The 18,072-nt window shown below is 33.8% G+C and overlaps 1 protein-coding gene across 1 annotated transcript; it reads left to right on the forward strand.

Moving 5' to 3' along the window:
* Positions 1-5,682: 5,682 nt before the first annotated feature.
* LOC136803912 (uncharacterized) lies at positions 5,683-6,849 on the forward strand. Its single transcript, XM_067060634.1, has one exon. It carries the CDS (start codon positions 5,683-5,685, stop codon positions 6,847-6,849), a length of 1,167 nt encoding a protein of 388 aa, XP_066916735.1.
* Positions 6,850-18,072: the final 11,223 nt, after the last annotated feature.

Below are 18,072 nucleotides of genomic sequence, written 5' to 3' on the forward strand. Positions count from 1 at the left end.
GGCAAACCTATGCCGCCATCTTTGATTTTCCCATAAGGGGAGCCATCCATATTCAATTGACAACGCAAAACGTCAAAATGACGTTATGACTTAAAACCACCCACCCACCCCTGATAACATCAAGCGTTGTAATGAATGAATACCTTACTAACTTTATGAATTTACAAGAATAGCTTTTTCCAGCCTGTGGCTTCATCTTCCCCTTCGGTTCAAGCGTAGTAGAGAGTTTATGTATCCAAGCATATGATCCGAGATATCTCTATCGCTACGGCTAGTGCGGCGAGGGATTGCGAGTGACGGCGAGTAAAAGCAAGTTCGATATTTGACGAACGGCACCATGTCGACTTTGCTTTTACTCGCGCAGACGGTGTTTTGGTGTTTTTCCCGTCGACAACATTCAAAGTTTTAAAGAAAGCGGAAGTGAGCGTGCATCATTGCTTTTACCAATTTCCACGATGTTGTATTTCTAGAAAAGGTATACCTTTACTTCAACATAACGTCAAAACGAAACAACAAGACAGCAAACTAAAATTTTTAGAAGCCCGCATTCAAAAAGCCGGTTGGTTGCTGTTCATTGTCATGGATCGGTCTGAGTTGCCGTTTTTAAAATCCTATCTCGGCTACGGTGTTTTTTCATAGGATACAATAAAAAGGTTTCTTATATTTTGATTTATTTTTTACATCTTTTGCATAATAGATTCTATTTGTCATCTCACAATAATGAAGATTCATTGAAATATATTTCTGCTTTTTTTTACAGCAAAGTAAAAAATGTCTAAACGAACTTACCAAACAACACCTCCAAAAATAAAACGAAGTTTGTCATTTCAATCGCCATCGTCTACCAGCAGTCCATCAAAAAGATTTAATGCAACTGGTATAATTTGCCATGTTGGCCAAAATGTCTTATCTTCATTTGGGAACATTTTCTTCGATGTCAAACTTAAAACAGATCAAGTAACCTGTAGTACCATCCGAGTTATGGAGTTGGGTCTGCCCCAACCAAATATATTCAAAGAAAATATGTTGAAACCAGTAACACTCTTTAACTTAAATTCGAAAGACGGTGCTACATTCTTCAACACAAAAAGTGGTTCAAAATTAGAAATCCTTGCACATGATTTACCGAAGAAATTTTCTCCAGATCTTCCAATGAAGAATATTGCCGAAATTGATAACACACAATCTTCTTTGTGTAACATTAAAGGCACAGTATATGCTCTAAAGGAACAAAATTTGTCAGGAAAAGACATGAAACATTTCATCATCGTTGACAGCACTGGTGATATCAAAATAACTATTTGGAAACGGAACATTTGGGAAAACATCAAGGATGGAGTCGTTTACACAGTAACTGATTTGACAACAGCCATTTATTATGGCCTGAAAGTTGAATCAACTAAGTTTACAGCGTTTCAGGAAATTGACGATGCTCCTTTACCAAAGCCAGCAGGCATGACAAAGTATACGCGACCAGTAAATAGTGAAACGGTATGTTGTCCCGATATCCAAGCAGGATCATTGTATTCCAAATTATCATGTGCGTCATTCGAATGTCACAACACTCTATCACCAGACACAAATGCAAGAACAGTTAAATGTGACCAATGTGGGCGAAGATCAGATGTTGCCAAATTGAAAAAATCCGTCCAAGGTAATATTGAGCTTACCAGCAGCAATGGAGATGAAATATCATTAGAATTCGATGTTTCAATTCTACAAAAATACTTGAATGATTATTCGAGTGATTTGAACTATCTAGAAGAAAAATTAGTGCTGTTGAAAGGAATTGATTTGAAGTACAACAAAAAGACATACCAAATATTAGAAATATGCGATCATGGGAAAGATGATGTAACAGACACTGATCATAGAAATGATGATATAACAGACCCTGAGTGATAATGGAAAAGATATAACCTCAACGATTGTTTAAAATTTTTTTGTTTATGATTTTTCTTTTGAAACTGTTATAATACCTTAAGGGAATAGATTAATGCGGAACTGAATATGCGAATTAACCATATGGTGAAATATCTGGAACAAAATATTCCGAAAAAGGGCCAATTCCGCAATAATTCATTCCGCACTAATTTATTCATTAAGCTGTAAGCTGTGCTACAAAAATCTTTTGATATTTTTATTGATTTTATTGACAAATAATCAAGACTAACCTAATAACTTTGAGTTTCACTGTCAAAAACATTCATTAAAAGTTTTGGACAGCTCCCTTCGCCATTCGATTCCCCCCCTCCCTAATCTCTCCTGTCCTCCACCAATAAACCATTTAGGAAAAAGTTTTTCGGAACTCCTTTTTATACCCTAATTTAGCTGTTAATAGACAAGATTTTTGAATATTTTCAGACAGAACCTTTTCATTCCAGTCGCCTCGCTTGATTATTTAGAGAGAATATAATATATATTAATTTTAATCTCTGCATATCTTTTGATTACCTTAAGGGAATAAATTAATGCGAGAATAAATTAATGCGAGCGACCCCCAAAAAAATTTATGTTTTGCGGAATAAATTAATGCGAATAGGCTAATTTTAGGGGTTTTGCGGAATTAATTAATATGCGAAATAGCGTTTCAAATTTGAAAATCTCCCGAAATTTTGGCAAAAATCTCTCAAAGGGTCCCAAAATTATCAAAATTTTTCTCTAAAAAAAATGCGGAATTTATGAATGCGAATGACCGAAATTTTCAAGTTTTGCGGAATTTAATTTTGCAAAAAAGGGCCAAATTCGCATTAATTTATTCTCACATTAATTTATTCATTCCGTTAAGGTAGCTTATTTCATTAATTATTGTCATATGTGTTAATATTTGTTTCATACTATCAGCGCCATCGATAGCCATTGAATATAATATTTTTGAATGAAACGCCGTTTTTATGCGTTATGTGTTTTATAAATAATACTGTAGTTTGACTTTTTCTTAGAAGTGAACTAAATTTCACAAAATCTTTCTCATCTTATACATAAACGTAAAGAAAGTTAGAACCAGTGCAACCAATTTAATTAGCACTGACATAATAATATCATTTATTTGGTCCCAAAGCATCGAAATTTGCCCAAACTTTCTTGAGTCTAACTTTACACATTTTTCTTCTCTCAAGCATTGATTACTTTACATTAGTTTTATATTTTGTTATACTTTATTTTTAAAAACGAAAGTTATTTATAACATTTGATAAAATACGCTTTAGTCTCCCTCTACATAGGAAAGCCTGGAATAAATGAGTACTGTTAGGAAATTAGATTTTTTCGGTCTCAAAACATCAAAAGATGCCCAAGCTTTTTATTGAGTCACTTCGTACATTTGACTTTAGACATTTTATTTTTTCTTTGAAGCATTGTTTATTTTACATTAGATTATATTTTGTTATACTTTATTTTTTTTAAAACAAAAGTTATTTATAACATTTGATAAAATACGCTTTAGTCTCCATCTACACAGGAAAACCTGGAAAAAATGAGTACTGTATTAGGAGATTGGAGTTTTTATTTGGTCCCAAAACATCAAGAGATGCTCAAGCTTTTTATTGAATCACTTCGTACATCTGACTTTAGACATTGTATTTTTTCTTTGAAGCATTGCTTTGTTTACTTTACATTTAGTTTATATTTGTTAACTTTATATTTTAAAAACGAAAGTTATTTAGAAAATTGGACTCATTAATTTATAAAATATGCTTCGCTCTCCTTCTAGACAGAAAAGTCTGGGGTAAACGTGTACTGTACTGTATTAGAAAAATAGGGGAGTTTTTCTTTTTGGAAAAGTATGTTACATTCACTGGCTCATTCTTTTGTTAAAACTGTCAGTTTGCTTAAAAACAATATGCGTCATTTTATTTTTGTTCTTCCTCTTTTTTTTCTTCCGTTGTTACAAAGTTCGTATTTAAAATTTTTGGCTAAGGGGTACAAAAACAAGATTTTGGAATTTTGGGCTCGTTTTTAAAAAGTGTCTCTAAGAGCCGGAAAATTTTGTCTCTCAAAGGCTAGATTTTGAAATTTTTGCTGCGAAATTTAATTTTGCAATTCACACCCAAAATCGCGAAATTAAATTCCGCGAAAATTTCTTCCCAAGAGAGAGGGAGGGGTCAAGCTTATGCGAACATCCTTCTAAGATGTGTAATTAAAATAAAATGTTTGGTTTTATTTCTTTCATTTATGAAAATTATATCACTCTTTTGCCTACTTTTGCAAAGAATACAACCTAATCTTTACCTTGTTTTGTTATCTTTGTCTTCATCGGACTTGTTTGCACCGCTTTAGAATTTCGAGATTCGAATATTGTGGTCTAAAAATGGCCAAATTTGTGTGGATATACTTTCTTGATGACCCCTCCAAAATTAAATTCCTTGAATTCGCGAAATTTTCTTCCTGTAAAATAAGTTCTCTCAAAAGGGTACAATCTTTCCCAACTTTCGCGATCAAATATTCTTGGTTTATTAATAGAAAAAGTTCTCGCGAAAAAAATTTCTTTGACTCTCGTGAAATATTTCTTGAAACCACAATATAAGTGTTATCTTACTATACATTAATGAATTTTATTTTCAATCTTCAGAGTAATAAAGAACAAAAAAACTGAAACCGCATCTAAAATAAAGACAAAGGAAAAGACCCAGCTCGAAAGAAATTTGAATCAAATTGTTGACACATCAGAAATAATTTGGAATAACCGTCAATTTTCTCAAATTTCGAGAAAGGTTGCTTCAGCAATTACATAAGAACTTAAAAGACAAGCAAATAACCAGAAAGACGAAGACAAAAACAAGTTCCTGGAAAGCTGCTGACTAAAACAACATCAACACACTAAAGATATACAAGAAGAAAAAGAAGAAGAAACTTAGAAGAAAAACAAAAAAGCCGAATTTTTTTTAGGATAATAGATATAATTTGTTGTTAAAAAATAAATAAAAAAGTAAAAGAAAAAATAAACAAAAAAAAAGTAAAAAAATAAAATAAAAAAGGAATAAGAAAAGAAAAAAAGATCAATTGAAATAAATATACAACACTTATATCTATTTTTGTACATAGTATTTTTACTGATTTTTACCTGGTGTCACCTATTCTAGCGGTGGAGAGGTTTATAAATCAGTTGCCAACGAGTCACCTATTACCAGCGGTGGTGTTGGCGCCAACGAGTCACCTAGTTATAGCGGTGGTGTTGGCACTTTTTACGATAATTGAGAAAACTGATATTACTGTTTATGTGAAAACTGATATTACTGTTTGTGAGAAAACATTTCGGAATATTGGCCAATTCGAAGACCTACCAATTTGCATTAATTCACGTTACTTTATAATGGACGATAATAAAGTCCAGGAAAATCGTGGACGACCCAAAGGTACCCCAAAGAAAAATAAGGGTTTTAAAGGAACACCTACTAAAGCCAAGGGAAACGTTACTCAACATTTAGAACCGGCCTTTACTGAGAAAACAAAGCATTTACCATTGGGACTAAAAAATCTTGGACAAAATGTTTGTTTCTTTAATAGTGTGATTCAAGTTTTGTATTCGGTCGATAGTTTCCGCAATTTTGTTTATACACTCAACACCGACAACCCTGCCAAAACGGCTATAAAAGAATTGTTTACATTACTAAAAGGTTCTGTCCCAATAGAAACTTACCAATTCAACGGAATCCGGATATGCCACTTGACCTATTTTACAACATGTGCTCTAACTTCAATGAAAAACAACGAAACTTTTTCAACTACCTCTTCAAGTATGTCGTCACTCTTAAACTAGCTGAAAAAAATCCACTTCTTGAGAAACCAAATCCATTTAGACTGTTATTAAGTGGTGGTGCAGGCGTAGGAAAAAGCTTTTTGGTCAAAACATTAACTGAACAATTGAAAAAGATTTTGAAAGAACCAGGACAAAACTATGACAAAGAGCCTTCTGTTCTTGTTACTGCATCTACTGGAAAAGCTGCATCGAATATTGATGGAACTACTCTTCACTCAGCTTTTAAATTACCCATATATGGAAAGGGAGCTTTCTTCGTTAAGAAGAAATTAAACGGGGATGAAATGAACGTGTTGAGAAAGAGGTACAATTATTTAAAAGTGCTGTTTGTTGATGAAATTTCGATGGTAGGAGATAAGAGCTTCGATGATTTGAATCGAAGGCTGCAAGAGATCAAAGAAAATTATGTAGAATCATTTGGTGGTGTGTCAATATCACTCATTGGAGATTTCTTTCAACTAGTCCCCGTTGGACAAGATTCAATATATGAGCCAAAACCTTTTAACTATGCATGGGAAGAGTTTTCACTTTATGAATTAGATGAGATCGTAAGACAGAGTGGAGACTCAGAATTTGCAGCATTATTAAATAGACTGCGAGAAGGTAACCACACCTCTGCTGATATTGAAAAAATCAAGTCATTTGAACATACTGACACAACTGAATGGCCTGAGAATTTTATGAAAATGTATTTAACGAATCATTTGAAAGACCAGCAAAATGAGATTTCCTTGAAAAGATGCAATGATTGGCCCAATAAACATACCTCAATTGCAAAAGACGAATCAAAACCCAAAGTAACCTTGAACAAAAATGTTCCAATCAATGAAACTGCAGGACTACCAAAAGAAGTGACATTTTGTGTTGGAGCTAGAGTCATGCTTACCATTAACAAAGATATAGACGACAAATTGGTAAATGGATCAACAGGGATTGTGAAATACATTCAAGGCATTAGAGATAACAAACCATCAGGATTGATATTGGTGCAATTTGATAATCCTTCAGCGGGTAACAAATTAAAAGACGCGAGATACCGGGGTGAATTGAAAACATGTGTTCCCAATTCTGCCAGAAACATTGACATTTAGAATAAAAGATAACATTTCAGTAACACGCAAGCAATTTCCATTAATTACTGCATTTGCTACTACCATTCATAAAGCGCAGGGCAGCACATTAGAATACGCCAGTGGAGATCTAGATCAATCAACCAGAAGTGGTAAAGGTTTAGCACCAGTGGGACCAGGATTACTTTACACGTGTCTTTCACGTGCAACTTCAAGTGAAAGGATTCACTTATTGAATTTTAATCCTAAAAAACATGTTGTTGTCAATAAAAAGGCCAAAATAGCCATGCAAGAAATGAGAGTAAATAAGGTCCTACCAATAATCCATCCATTGGAAGAAATGGAGGGCACGAATTTATGTCTTTTTAACATAAGATCGTGGAACTTACACATTGAGCATTTTCTGTCAGATAGTATCCACACATCAAGATGTTGCTTACTATGCTTTACAGAGAGACTGGTACTAACATTAGAAAAAGATTAGATGACAATCCAGAAATAAAAACTTGGACGACCATCCATGAAGAAACTGAACATGGATTAGCTATTAGTTATGATATACAACACAAGTGAAAATCATAAAGAGGTTAACTACTGTGAGTAATATTGAGTTGCTTCCAGTTTTGGTCAGTTTAAACAAAATCCATATTTTTCATTGTATTAGTCTACAGACCACCGACAAGCTCTATTCCTTTATTCATACAGTCGCTCCAAATTGAACTTGATCAACTTCGAGAACAAATTGATGCAGTAGAATACTCAACTGTCATTCTGGGTGATTTCAATTTACCTGATAACAGAAATGACCTAAATGAAGTTTTGCCACCAAACATTTTTCATCAACGCTGTCAATACCCCACCCACATAGACGGAAATATCTTAGATCTCATTTTTGATGACAATTACAACAACCCTGCCAAATGGATGCCATCTCCTTACAGTGATCACTTTTCTATTTTTGTTAATCTCCTTCCAAAATCTTAGATTCGAGATTTTTCTGAATGATAACTAAAAATATAAATCTATGTTCTTAAATTTCTAAAATTGTATGTCCTTAAATTTCTAAATTGTATATATGAAATTTGTTAATATGTATATTATGATTGAGTTTGTGTGTATAGTTTGTTTTTGACTACCCCCTCCCCCATCCTCCACCCCGACACTCCTCAATCTGTGATGAAATAATGAAAACTGAAAACTAAATGTTTTTTTTACTGCAGTTTTAATTTTCTCTGAATGATTGATTAAAGTGTCGATATTATTTTTCTTTCACCGTTAAACATCGATGCGTTTCTTAATTGCTTTCTCCGTTCCAATAGATATATAAATCGAAATTTAAAATTATACATTACTTCCATTAAATTCTAATTATTCGTTTTATAAATAGGTAGGTCCATTAAAGTATTACTTGTTTTTTTCTGATTTTTTGCACAATGATGCAAAATGGCAATGCCTAAAATGTGTCGGAGCCAGATTTTCGAAAAAAAATATATTTGGGCAAATTTGGGCCAAAAACTGCCTAAAATAGGGTTTTTGGACTTTGTGCAAAATCCTGTCATTACTTTTTTCAGATTTTTTGTACAAAAGATGGAGGGCAAGATTTTCTAAAGAATGACTGAAGTGGTTTTTTCCCGGGAAATTCTTATTCGCCTTAAAAGACGGATTTTCGTATTTTGGGGAAATTCCTTTTAACCAAATAAGAAAATATAGCTTTTCTCAATGTTGACTCATAATTTTTTCGTAGATACTAAACCCCCGAAACGGGTGGGAAACTAGTGCCAAACGGGTGGAAACGAGTGGTGAAAACGAGTGGAAACGAGTGGCGAAAAACGGGTGGAAACGAATGAAAAACAACTGGAAACACATGAAAACGAGTGGAAACGAGTGCTAGGGGGTTCATATCAAACTAATAAATTTTTTTCAAATGCCTCTTAAAAAATTGTTAAAAACAGAACGCTGCTTTGATAACAGAATGGAAGCGATTTTCTTTTTGGTAGTAAGTAAGCAGCTTATTTTCATTTGAAACCAAATCCAGTATTTCCGATACTTTTGTGTTTTGATGTTATATGTTTTTTATGGTTGGATTTTTTATGACAAAGAAACATGGTTGTTGCTGCAAAGCATATATTCTTGATATTTCCTTAGGATGTGAATGATCACTGCAAAGTCTTTTTAATATAAGGGAATATTTTTTCCTAATAAGACCTGTCTGTACTGTATTGCTTGCTTCCAATTTTTAAAACCTTCCTTTTATTTTTATCAAAGGGTGTACATAAACCTTCCTTTTCTGGGCGTCCTTTTGTGTATCTGGACCATTACATTGTAAAGCCCTTGGAAAAGCCCTCCAATCGATCTGGTATAATTTTTGCACCACAATGAAAATTAACACCAGGACGGAACGGAGAGTTTGTAAAAGGAAGATTTTAGCTTTTTGCAAATTCCAAACTATAACACTAACTACAGTGTTTGTTTACTTCCAGCGAGAACGACCAATCTTGGCTTGTTTACGGTGTTTGTCAGGAAAGATGAAGTCTTGTAAGCGCTGTAAGCGGTAAGTTTTTTTTTAATATATTTTAGATCACATTTTTTATCCCAATCGAAATAAAGCTTTTCTCTAATTGGAATTCGTTTGGGAAAAAACACACACAACCATTTGTGTGCCATAATATAGCATTTACTTCTCTGAAATAATAAAAAACTACCAGAGTTTGTTTGGCAATGGTTTGTTTTTTCAATTTGAGTTAACTATTGAGGCAAGGTGAAGCGTGACGCTGCAGATCAAATCTGTGTTTTGACTGGACTCTCCAACCTTTATGATTATAAAGGTACAGTCTGTTTAATGCAACAATACCCTTTTTAATAAATTCAAAATCCCATGAGTGTGCTGTTATATTGCTTTTCACTTTATATAAAATTGTATCTTTAAACTCTTTGATGTTCATTATTTGTTTGCGTAATTTAATTTCGTGAAAGAGCAATGCAAAACGATTTTGCGAAAAGGCCGAAAATTCCCAAGTATATTTTGTTCAAATTTCGACCTGTTCGTGTACAAAAAAGGTGGTAAAAAAGAGGGCAGGTCTAAAACGCCTAATATCTACTACTTAATACTTACTACTTAATACTTAATACTGACTACCTAATCCGTTTGGATACTTTACAGACCAGAACTTCCAGGCCCTGACACTCCTTCGCATGTTCGAAATCTCTAAGTTTCGTGAAATTTGAATGTCAACACATAAGTCTTTGCTCAGCTTTGCTTTATATTTACCTAAAGTCTTTCAATGTGTTATCTAAAAGAATATTTAAATATTTGCATTAAAGTAAATATTTTCTTCCCCCCATATAAGTACAAAGCAAAAGGTCATTATCTTAGTTTTTTTCTTTTTCCTGCTCTCTCTTATGACTTTGATCTAATTATAAGAAAACATATGTAAATATTCAAATCAATTATTCTTATACACACCCCTGTCTCCTTAATAAAGATCCAATCAGCTAAAACGTTATTTAAACGCTCTTCGAAATTAAATATAGGTCATTAATTGTATCCTTTTGTATTATCTGCATCATATGGAGCAGTGTCATAGTACTTCTTGAGATGGTTCGTAGGGCTTTATATTTCAATAACTATAATAATATTTTTGTCAAATAATGTCACTTTGTTGTCAATAAGGCAAAAGTTCAATGAGCACCTCCAAAAATCTCTCTTTTAGTATTTTCTACTACAAATTTCTATCTAGTGATATTTAAAGCATCTTATTCAGCACATTAATAATTCTTATTATAATGAAGTTTAAAAGGCCATATTAAATGACCCTGTCATATTCTGGCTCGAAAGGGTCATTTGTAAATCAGGTTTGTAATAAAATCAAGTCATGTTTAAATATTCTCTGCCATCTACTGTACTTCAGTTACGTCTGCTCCAATGAAACAGGGGCATACTTACTTATTTTAAATTTTCAGATCGACTGATTCTTATAAATAAAGCTAATATGAGCAAACGAAAATATTTTTTCTCACTACGAAAAAGTGTGTCTCAACAAAATGTGTGTAGTCTGTAAACTTTTATAGAAAAAGCGCGGGAAAATAAAGTGAAGAGCAAAACAGAGAGAAAATATTTTCATGTCTTCAAAAGACTGTAAGACAAAAAGTTGAAATTTTTTTAACACCAAATTTTCAGATTAGGTCGAATTGGGCATGCTGATTATTTTAAAGGTATTTTCGAGCAATTTTGAGGTATATATACAGTAAATATTAAGTATTAGGTAGTAAGTATTAAGTAGTAGGTATTAGGCGTTTTAGACCTGCCCGTAAAAAAGATGGAATTTTCAATTTGTTTTTAACGGGACTGAATAAAATTAGTTTTAAAACGATTTTTTTAGTGGGAAATATTGTTTTCGGTGAGCAAAAAGTAACGAAAATTTGTTTATTTGTTTATCCAAACATCATTTTTATACTTCTCAATACAACATATTTTCGCTTAAAACGTAAAGGTCCATCAAGTATATGGCACCAATCACCATTAGAACCATTGAGTTTCAAGCCGAAGGCTAGAGGTCAATCTCTTTGGTAGGATTTGAAGCCAACAAATCCTACCAAAGTTGCGCGGCCTTGAGCGACCCGCCTGGTTTTTACACAAATGACAGATTGAAACTAAAATTTACCGCTTAATTTCGAAAAATATATCACTCGAAGACAAAGGAATTGCTAGATTCAATCCGTCATCAAAAATACGGGGCATATTTTAAGGCTTCAATTTTTCTTGCCTGAGAAAGGTTAGAGATTGACCTCTACCCCTTCGGGCTTGAAACTCAATGATTAGAACCTGAATAGAACGCGAATGCCAAATTATCTTTACCCCCTAGCACTCGTTTCACTCGTTTTCATGTGTTTCCAGTTGTTTTTCATTCGTTTCCACCCGTTTCACCACTCGTTTCCACTCGTTTCACCATTCGTTTCCACCCGTTTGCATTCGTTTCCACTAGTTTCCCACCCGTTTCGGTGTTTAGTATCTACGTAATTTTTTTATGATTTTTGGCACAGTGATGCAAAATGGCAATGCCCAAAATGTGACGGAGCCAGATTTTTAAGGAAAATTATTTTGGGCAAATTTGGGCCAAAAACAGCTTAAAAGGTTTTTTGGGCCTGAATGGTTTAAGTGATTTTCGTATTTGGGGAAATTCCTTTTTACCATTTAACATTATTCAACACACAAGCTTTATTTTTCCATTCTGAATATTTGTACAATTATTGTCACTTTTTCCTTATTTTCATCTGATGTTAATCATTAGGTAGGTCCATTCAGCATGTTGCTTGTTCTAGGGTTACAAGGGAACAAGAACACATCAGATTTTCTCTTGATAATACCTAGGGGTAATATCAAGAGAATATCTGATGTGTTCTCATTGAAAGATGTGTTCTGAAGCTTTCTAGGGTTACCTTGGCAACAAGTACAACAAGTACCTTATTTCAGAACACGTCAAGTTTTCTAGCTCTAACATGCTCTCAGAACACATCCCAAAAAAGATCGCCTCGTCAGCTGTTTTCGAAGTTAAGACTTTGAATGATATCCTTATGAATAGAAGTTTTGACGAATTCTGTTTGGGGGTCAATCACTTTGTGGAAGCGAAGCAAGTGTTGTTGATAACTGCCTTTCTTTGTTTATGGTTCTATACCCTGAAAAGACCATTCGTTACCTTTCTGGTTGGATGGTGGTCTTTCTGTCTCAAATTCATCAGTATCGTATTCTGTATCACTATCAATCGTTACAAAATCCTTTTCTCTTGTGTTTACACAACCACAATCTTCAAACTTGGTTAGCTTAAGCTCATCTGAATGCCTAAGGAGAAAATTCAGCCTTTTTGGTTATTATGGACCTGTTACAAGCAGTTGGATACCTCTAATATATCATCAAAATCAAACTAAAACCAGGATCGGCGAATCAATGAGTCACTAAAACCTAAATCGGTGTCATTTTGCTGTAAAATTCGATCTAGAACAGTCTAGAAAGGTTTATTGAGCCAAAAGTACTCGGCAGCTTAAGGCTTAAGTAGTTGGTTAAAAAGCTTACGTTATGCAAAAGCCATTGTTGAGAGCATATCTACGAGATATAGCAATTTTGACGAAGTCAATCAGGTTCTGCCACAGTTTCATTATCATTTCAGAAACTGTTTTACTGAGCATTTCTTGAACGATGTAAGCTATCCTGTCCGAATAGATCAATCACTTCCGTTGAGGTCATGGTTTCAATACCATATGGTTCGATAAATATTTCTTCTGCCTCCAATACAACATCTAATTTGTTTTCCAGCTATTAAAAAAATATGAGTTAGTAGATCTAAAAGGCAAGGTTGGAACATATAAATTTATACTAACTCAAAATTTTGGGAAAGATAACTCTCTTTACCAATTCTAACTAAAAAACACTCTCGCAGACCCGGTAGGATTTTTNTTGTTTTTATTAACATTGCTGCCATTTTGAATCCTTTTTTGTATTTTTTCGTAAAGGCCTTTCCACATCTTAGGAAACTCGAATTTTGCTTCATGTAGACTAGACTTGAATAAGGCTTAATGAGGATTGTGATCGATTCCGGATGTGAATTTTATAAAAATCAGCATGAATATTCAGTTTTTCATACTCTTTCCAATGGTATAGACAAGAGAGCGTTCTTTTATCTAGTTTGGGAAATATTCCCACCATATCCTAAACAGGAAGTATAAAACAAAAGAATTTCAGAATTCTTACTTGAACAAGGTATACGCCTTGTTTAAGATATTGCTCCTGTCTGATTGTGCGCCAAATTAAACTCCCGCCAAATTTTATTTTTATTTTAATATATATACCGTTGATAAAGGGTGTTTTTGTTGTATTTCTGCCATTTAAAGCTTAAAAAATTGGTTGTTAGCTTCCTAACAACTATCAGTTTTACAGAGATTTGGTGGTGAATTTGACAATTTATAAAAATTGTTGAATTTCCAAGGGATTATTGCCACAAAATGGGAGAGAAGCAAAGTGTGCACCCCCACCCTGGTAGGGGTGGTTTTGTTGATTTTGGTTGTAAATATTGTGCTTGGAGTTTGGAAATTTTGGATTTCAGGTGGGGGATAGAGGCTATGCTGGGGGCTTATTCGTTTAGGTGGGATTTGGAGTCTTTCACACATCTTCTATTGATTCATTCAAAAAAGTAGCGCCTCCGGTGCCATTTCTTAACAAAATATGAAGAATAACACTTTTCTTATCAAATGTTACTATTGTCATGCTTCAAGATTACTAAGTTATGGGTCGGGTACCTCTAATATAATACTGTTTAAAGGTGGGACCCTGATTTTGGCCCGGACAATTTTCCAACCTGGTAAGGTAAAGAGGTGGGTCCTTATCTCAGATATTTCAGGTGGGGAAATTAGATAGTGCTGGGACTGAAAATTTTAGGTGGGACCTGGAACACCCTTGCACACTATGAGAAGGTTGATTAGAAAGTGGAATAGCAACACATTTTCCAAACTGTAATAAGTGCTAAAATACCTGATCACATTTAATTAAAATGTTAATTTTTTAGAGTTTTAATAAATAATAAACAAACATGGAAGAGAGTATGAATGAGGTAAGAAATAATTTTAGTCCTCTCCCTATCTCTCTTTGATTATTGCCGACCCAAAAAAATATCAGCGTTTTGATTGGTCGAGAGCATCGAGATATTTGCGATATTTCATATTTCTTTAGTCTGGAAATATGACCGCGTTGACTTTTGGGGGACTGGGTAAGCGGCGGGAGAAAAATCAAAACAAAACAGCCGAAAAGAACTGACTTTCGGAGAAACTGGCTTGGGAATCAAAGGGAAAAACGCAACAAAAATATGTTCAGATTAACTTTTACTTTGGAGTTCTTCCATAAAAGACACTAAAATCAAATCTAATAAACTAAGAAATTGTAAAACTACTTGACACGACCCAAATATTTTCAGCTTTTGGTATAAAATTCGTCCGTATGTAGCCAAACAGTTTTTTATCAATGCATACAAAAAACTTGAGATTCTTGAATGTTCGCCAGTAAGATTTCTCATAACATAGCAAGGGAAGTGGTGATTTTTGAAAAAGTTCTCTCCTAATTCTCCTTCTTGACGAGGTACGTCCTTGAATTGTAAACTCAACAATCATTTATACATCTTCCTTCTAAAATTCGAAACAATTAAAGCTTGATGATAATCAAGAAAGTATCCAAATTGTTTCGCTCTTGAAAAAAATGTTGTTCTTTAACCATTATTTCAAGCATACATTTCCATCATGGAACTCCTTTCCTCTGCTATTCTTTTCCATGCATCGAAACAAAAACATAGAAAAAGACTGAATGTTATCAATCTGACCAACGATGAAGGGTTCCTTCTCTATCGAAACAATACTGTACCATCTGCTTTTTGAATTATCAATCTAGAAACTTTCAAATACATCTCTGAAAAATCTGCAACTCTTCAAAACAAAACTTCTCGATCGTAAAATGATCGAAAATGCTCCTCTGTTTTGTTTTTGTGTGAATATTGTCGGCGGGAACATATCGAATGTTTTATTGTTCGAATCTAACGTTCGAATTAGATTTTCGAATAAAAACATTCGAAACTACACAGAAGAAAGAATCAAGGCGGAAGTAAGTTTTAAAACAAAAACAAAAAGAAATTTATATCAGGACAATTTTTTTGAGTCGACAATAAATTAGTTATCACATGACTTCTCGTGCAATACTCGATATTTTACTCGTTCCGAGATTTTACCGATATTTTTCCTCGCCTGAAGGCTCGGAAAAATATTACGGAAAAATCTCGGAACTCGTAAAATATTTCTCGTATTGCACTCGAAGTCATGCGATAACTAGTACATATAACATTTCTTCAAATATAAAAATAATGGAAGCTTTTTCAAAGATTTTCCAACAAGTACTTTTCATTTTAATAATATATTTTGTATATACCGTTGAAAATATACTCAGGAACACTACTTTTTTCACAGAAAATGATTTTTGTTATTTATGAAAATGATATATTTGATAACAATTAGAAGAAAATGGACATCTTAAATCTCTCCAAAAGTATGTAAACACTTTACATGTTAAAACAATATCTTGACACACAGGCATCACCAATTTAAAAGATATACACCCTTGGAACTATAATTTGAAGCAGATTCTTTTGAGAGTTTTCAAAAAGAGTTTTAAGCCCCTCAAAGTAGGCCTAAAACGACCAAAAATGGGAAAAGTAGGTCTTCTTTGAGAGGCTATAACTTTTATCAACAAGAAAAGTTTCATTTTTTCAATTTATGAATTATTTTGAATTTTGAAAGTAAGCTTCTTTTAATGATCTTTCCAACAGTTAATAACTTTTAAATGTGATGCTTGTGTGTCAAGATGTTGTTAAAAATGTAAAGCGTCCACATAATTTTGGGATAGACCTTAAAATATGATGATTTCAAATATATTTGATTTTGTGGCAGATTTTACACTTTCAAATATTTGGACGTTCTGGGCTTCAACATGTAAAACATTCCCCATATATGACAAAAGTAATTATTTGGAATCATATTCTAGTCAGGTCAAGCAGTTAGTATCACACATTGTTTAATAATTCAAACATCTTTCAGGTTGTTCGATTCTTAAAAAGAAGACAAATGAGTGAAGTAACAATATCAAACTTCAAAAAAGAGAAGGTAAGTTTTGTATTTTTTATTTTGCTACCAACAGCCAGGGAAAACCTGGACAACGAAGAGTTAAATAATTTGTAAATTGTCTCCCCTGATTAACCTCATTCTCCAATACAGCCCCCAAAACCCTGGGTTCAGCTGGGTCCATACATGTCAATATTATGGCTCGACTTATTAAAATTCAGTGTATATTTAAAAAATCCACAGAAGTTTGTGGGGATAAATTACTTCATTTCAATGTTTTTAATAATTTTAAATATGAAATAGCTAGAATGTAATATGCTTTCAACTTCAGTTGAGCTAGAATCTTAAAATGTCTGTCTGTGAGTCTGTCTGTCTGTCCGTGTACAAAACTTTGGGGCAGGGTGAATGCTTCATAGATTGTCGGATTTGGATGAAATTTGGTACACTTTGGTATTTTGGGGTGTTTTTTTTTCATTTTTTCAAAAATTTCATGTTCTCACAATCAGCCAAAATGACAACTTTGATTAAGACTACTTAAAATCTCTTGTCATAAAGCTTTTAAATAATATTTTGGAAAAAGTCCTCTTCAGTAAGGGCGTGAGTCAAGGGTCAATATGAAAAATTGTGGGGGCCGAAAAAAAGGGGGGAGGTAAGATTTTAGCACATTTTGAGGGGGATTCCACAAAAGGGAGGGGGAAAACATTTTGTTTATTTCCAGGGGGGGATTTGTTGATCGGGCAATCGATTTTCTCAGGGGGGAACTGACCCAGGAGGAAACTATGTTTAGCCTTTTGGAGGCAAAAACGTCTAAAACAAAACTATTTAGAATTTGCTTTGAAGTCTTCTGGTTTGCTCGTACTGGTCTAGTAAGCCATGATCTTCAAACCTAAAATATACCCATATACTCGGAATTCATAAACTTTTCTTTTACTTATTTTTAGGACAGCTTACTTATTGGATCAACCCAATCAAGGACACAACTTCAAAATGAGATTGAAAAAGCATTTAAAGAAAGTGAATATGCTGATAAAAGAAAAGCCGAGGTGAAAAAACACCAAGCTGAAGAAAATGAACGTCTAGCTGAAGAGAAAAAACGCCAAGCTGATGAAAACGAACGTCTAGCTGAAGAGAAAAAACGGCAAGCAGAAACGCGAAAACAAGAACAAGAAAACTTACGTCAATCCAGGCTGTCTCGTGTAAAAGCAGAACCAAATCTATCGGAAGACCACACTGTGATTTCGGTGAGGCATCCAAAGCTTGGGACTCGTCGAAGAGTGTTTCTTGACAAGGATAACTTTTCGTGTGTTTATGACTGGGTTGGATCCCTGGATATTGTTCCTAAATATTTTCAACTGATCCACCCTTCCGGGCAGCTTTTGCAACCTTGGAAAACTGTCTCTGCTTTTGGGAAAGTAGTGTTAAATATGGAAGCATGTGATAACGCTTTAGAACTTGAACCAGAAGGAGAAGTTGCTTTATCTGGATTTAGTGTCCAAGAAGATCTGTTTGCGTATGCTGACGAAGAGATTGCAGACATAAATCAAAGACTACCGGTAAATGATATCGAAGAAGAAACAATAGATTGCCAGTGTGATATAG

This window comes from Clytia hemisphaerica, unplaced genomic scaffold, assembly GCF_902728285.1.
Source record: "Clytia hemisphaerica strain Z4C2 unplaced genomic scaffold, Clytia hemisphaerica genome assembly, whole genome shotgun sequence".
NCBI classification, from domain to species: Eukaryota; Metazoa; Cnidaria; class Hydrozoa; order Leptothecata; family Clytiidae; genus Clytia; species Clytia hemisphaerica.

Coding starts and splice junctions, on each gene's coding strand:
- LOC136803912 (XM_067060634.1), top strand. CDS start 5,683: ATGTGCTCTAACTTCAATGAAAAACAACGAAACTTTTTCAACTACCTC.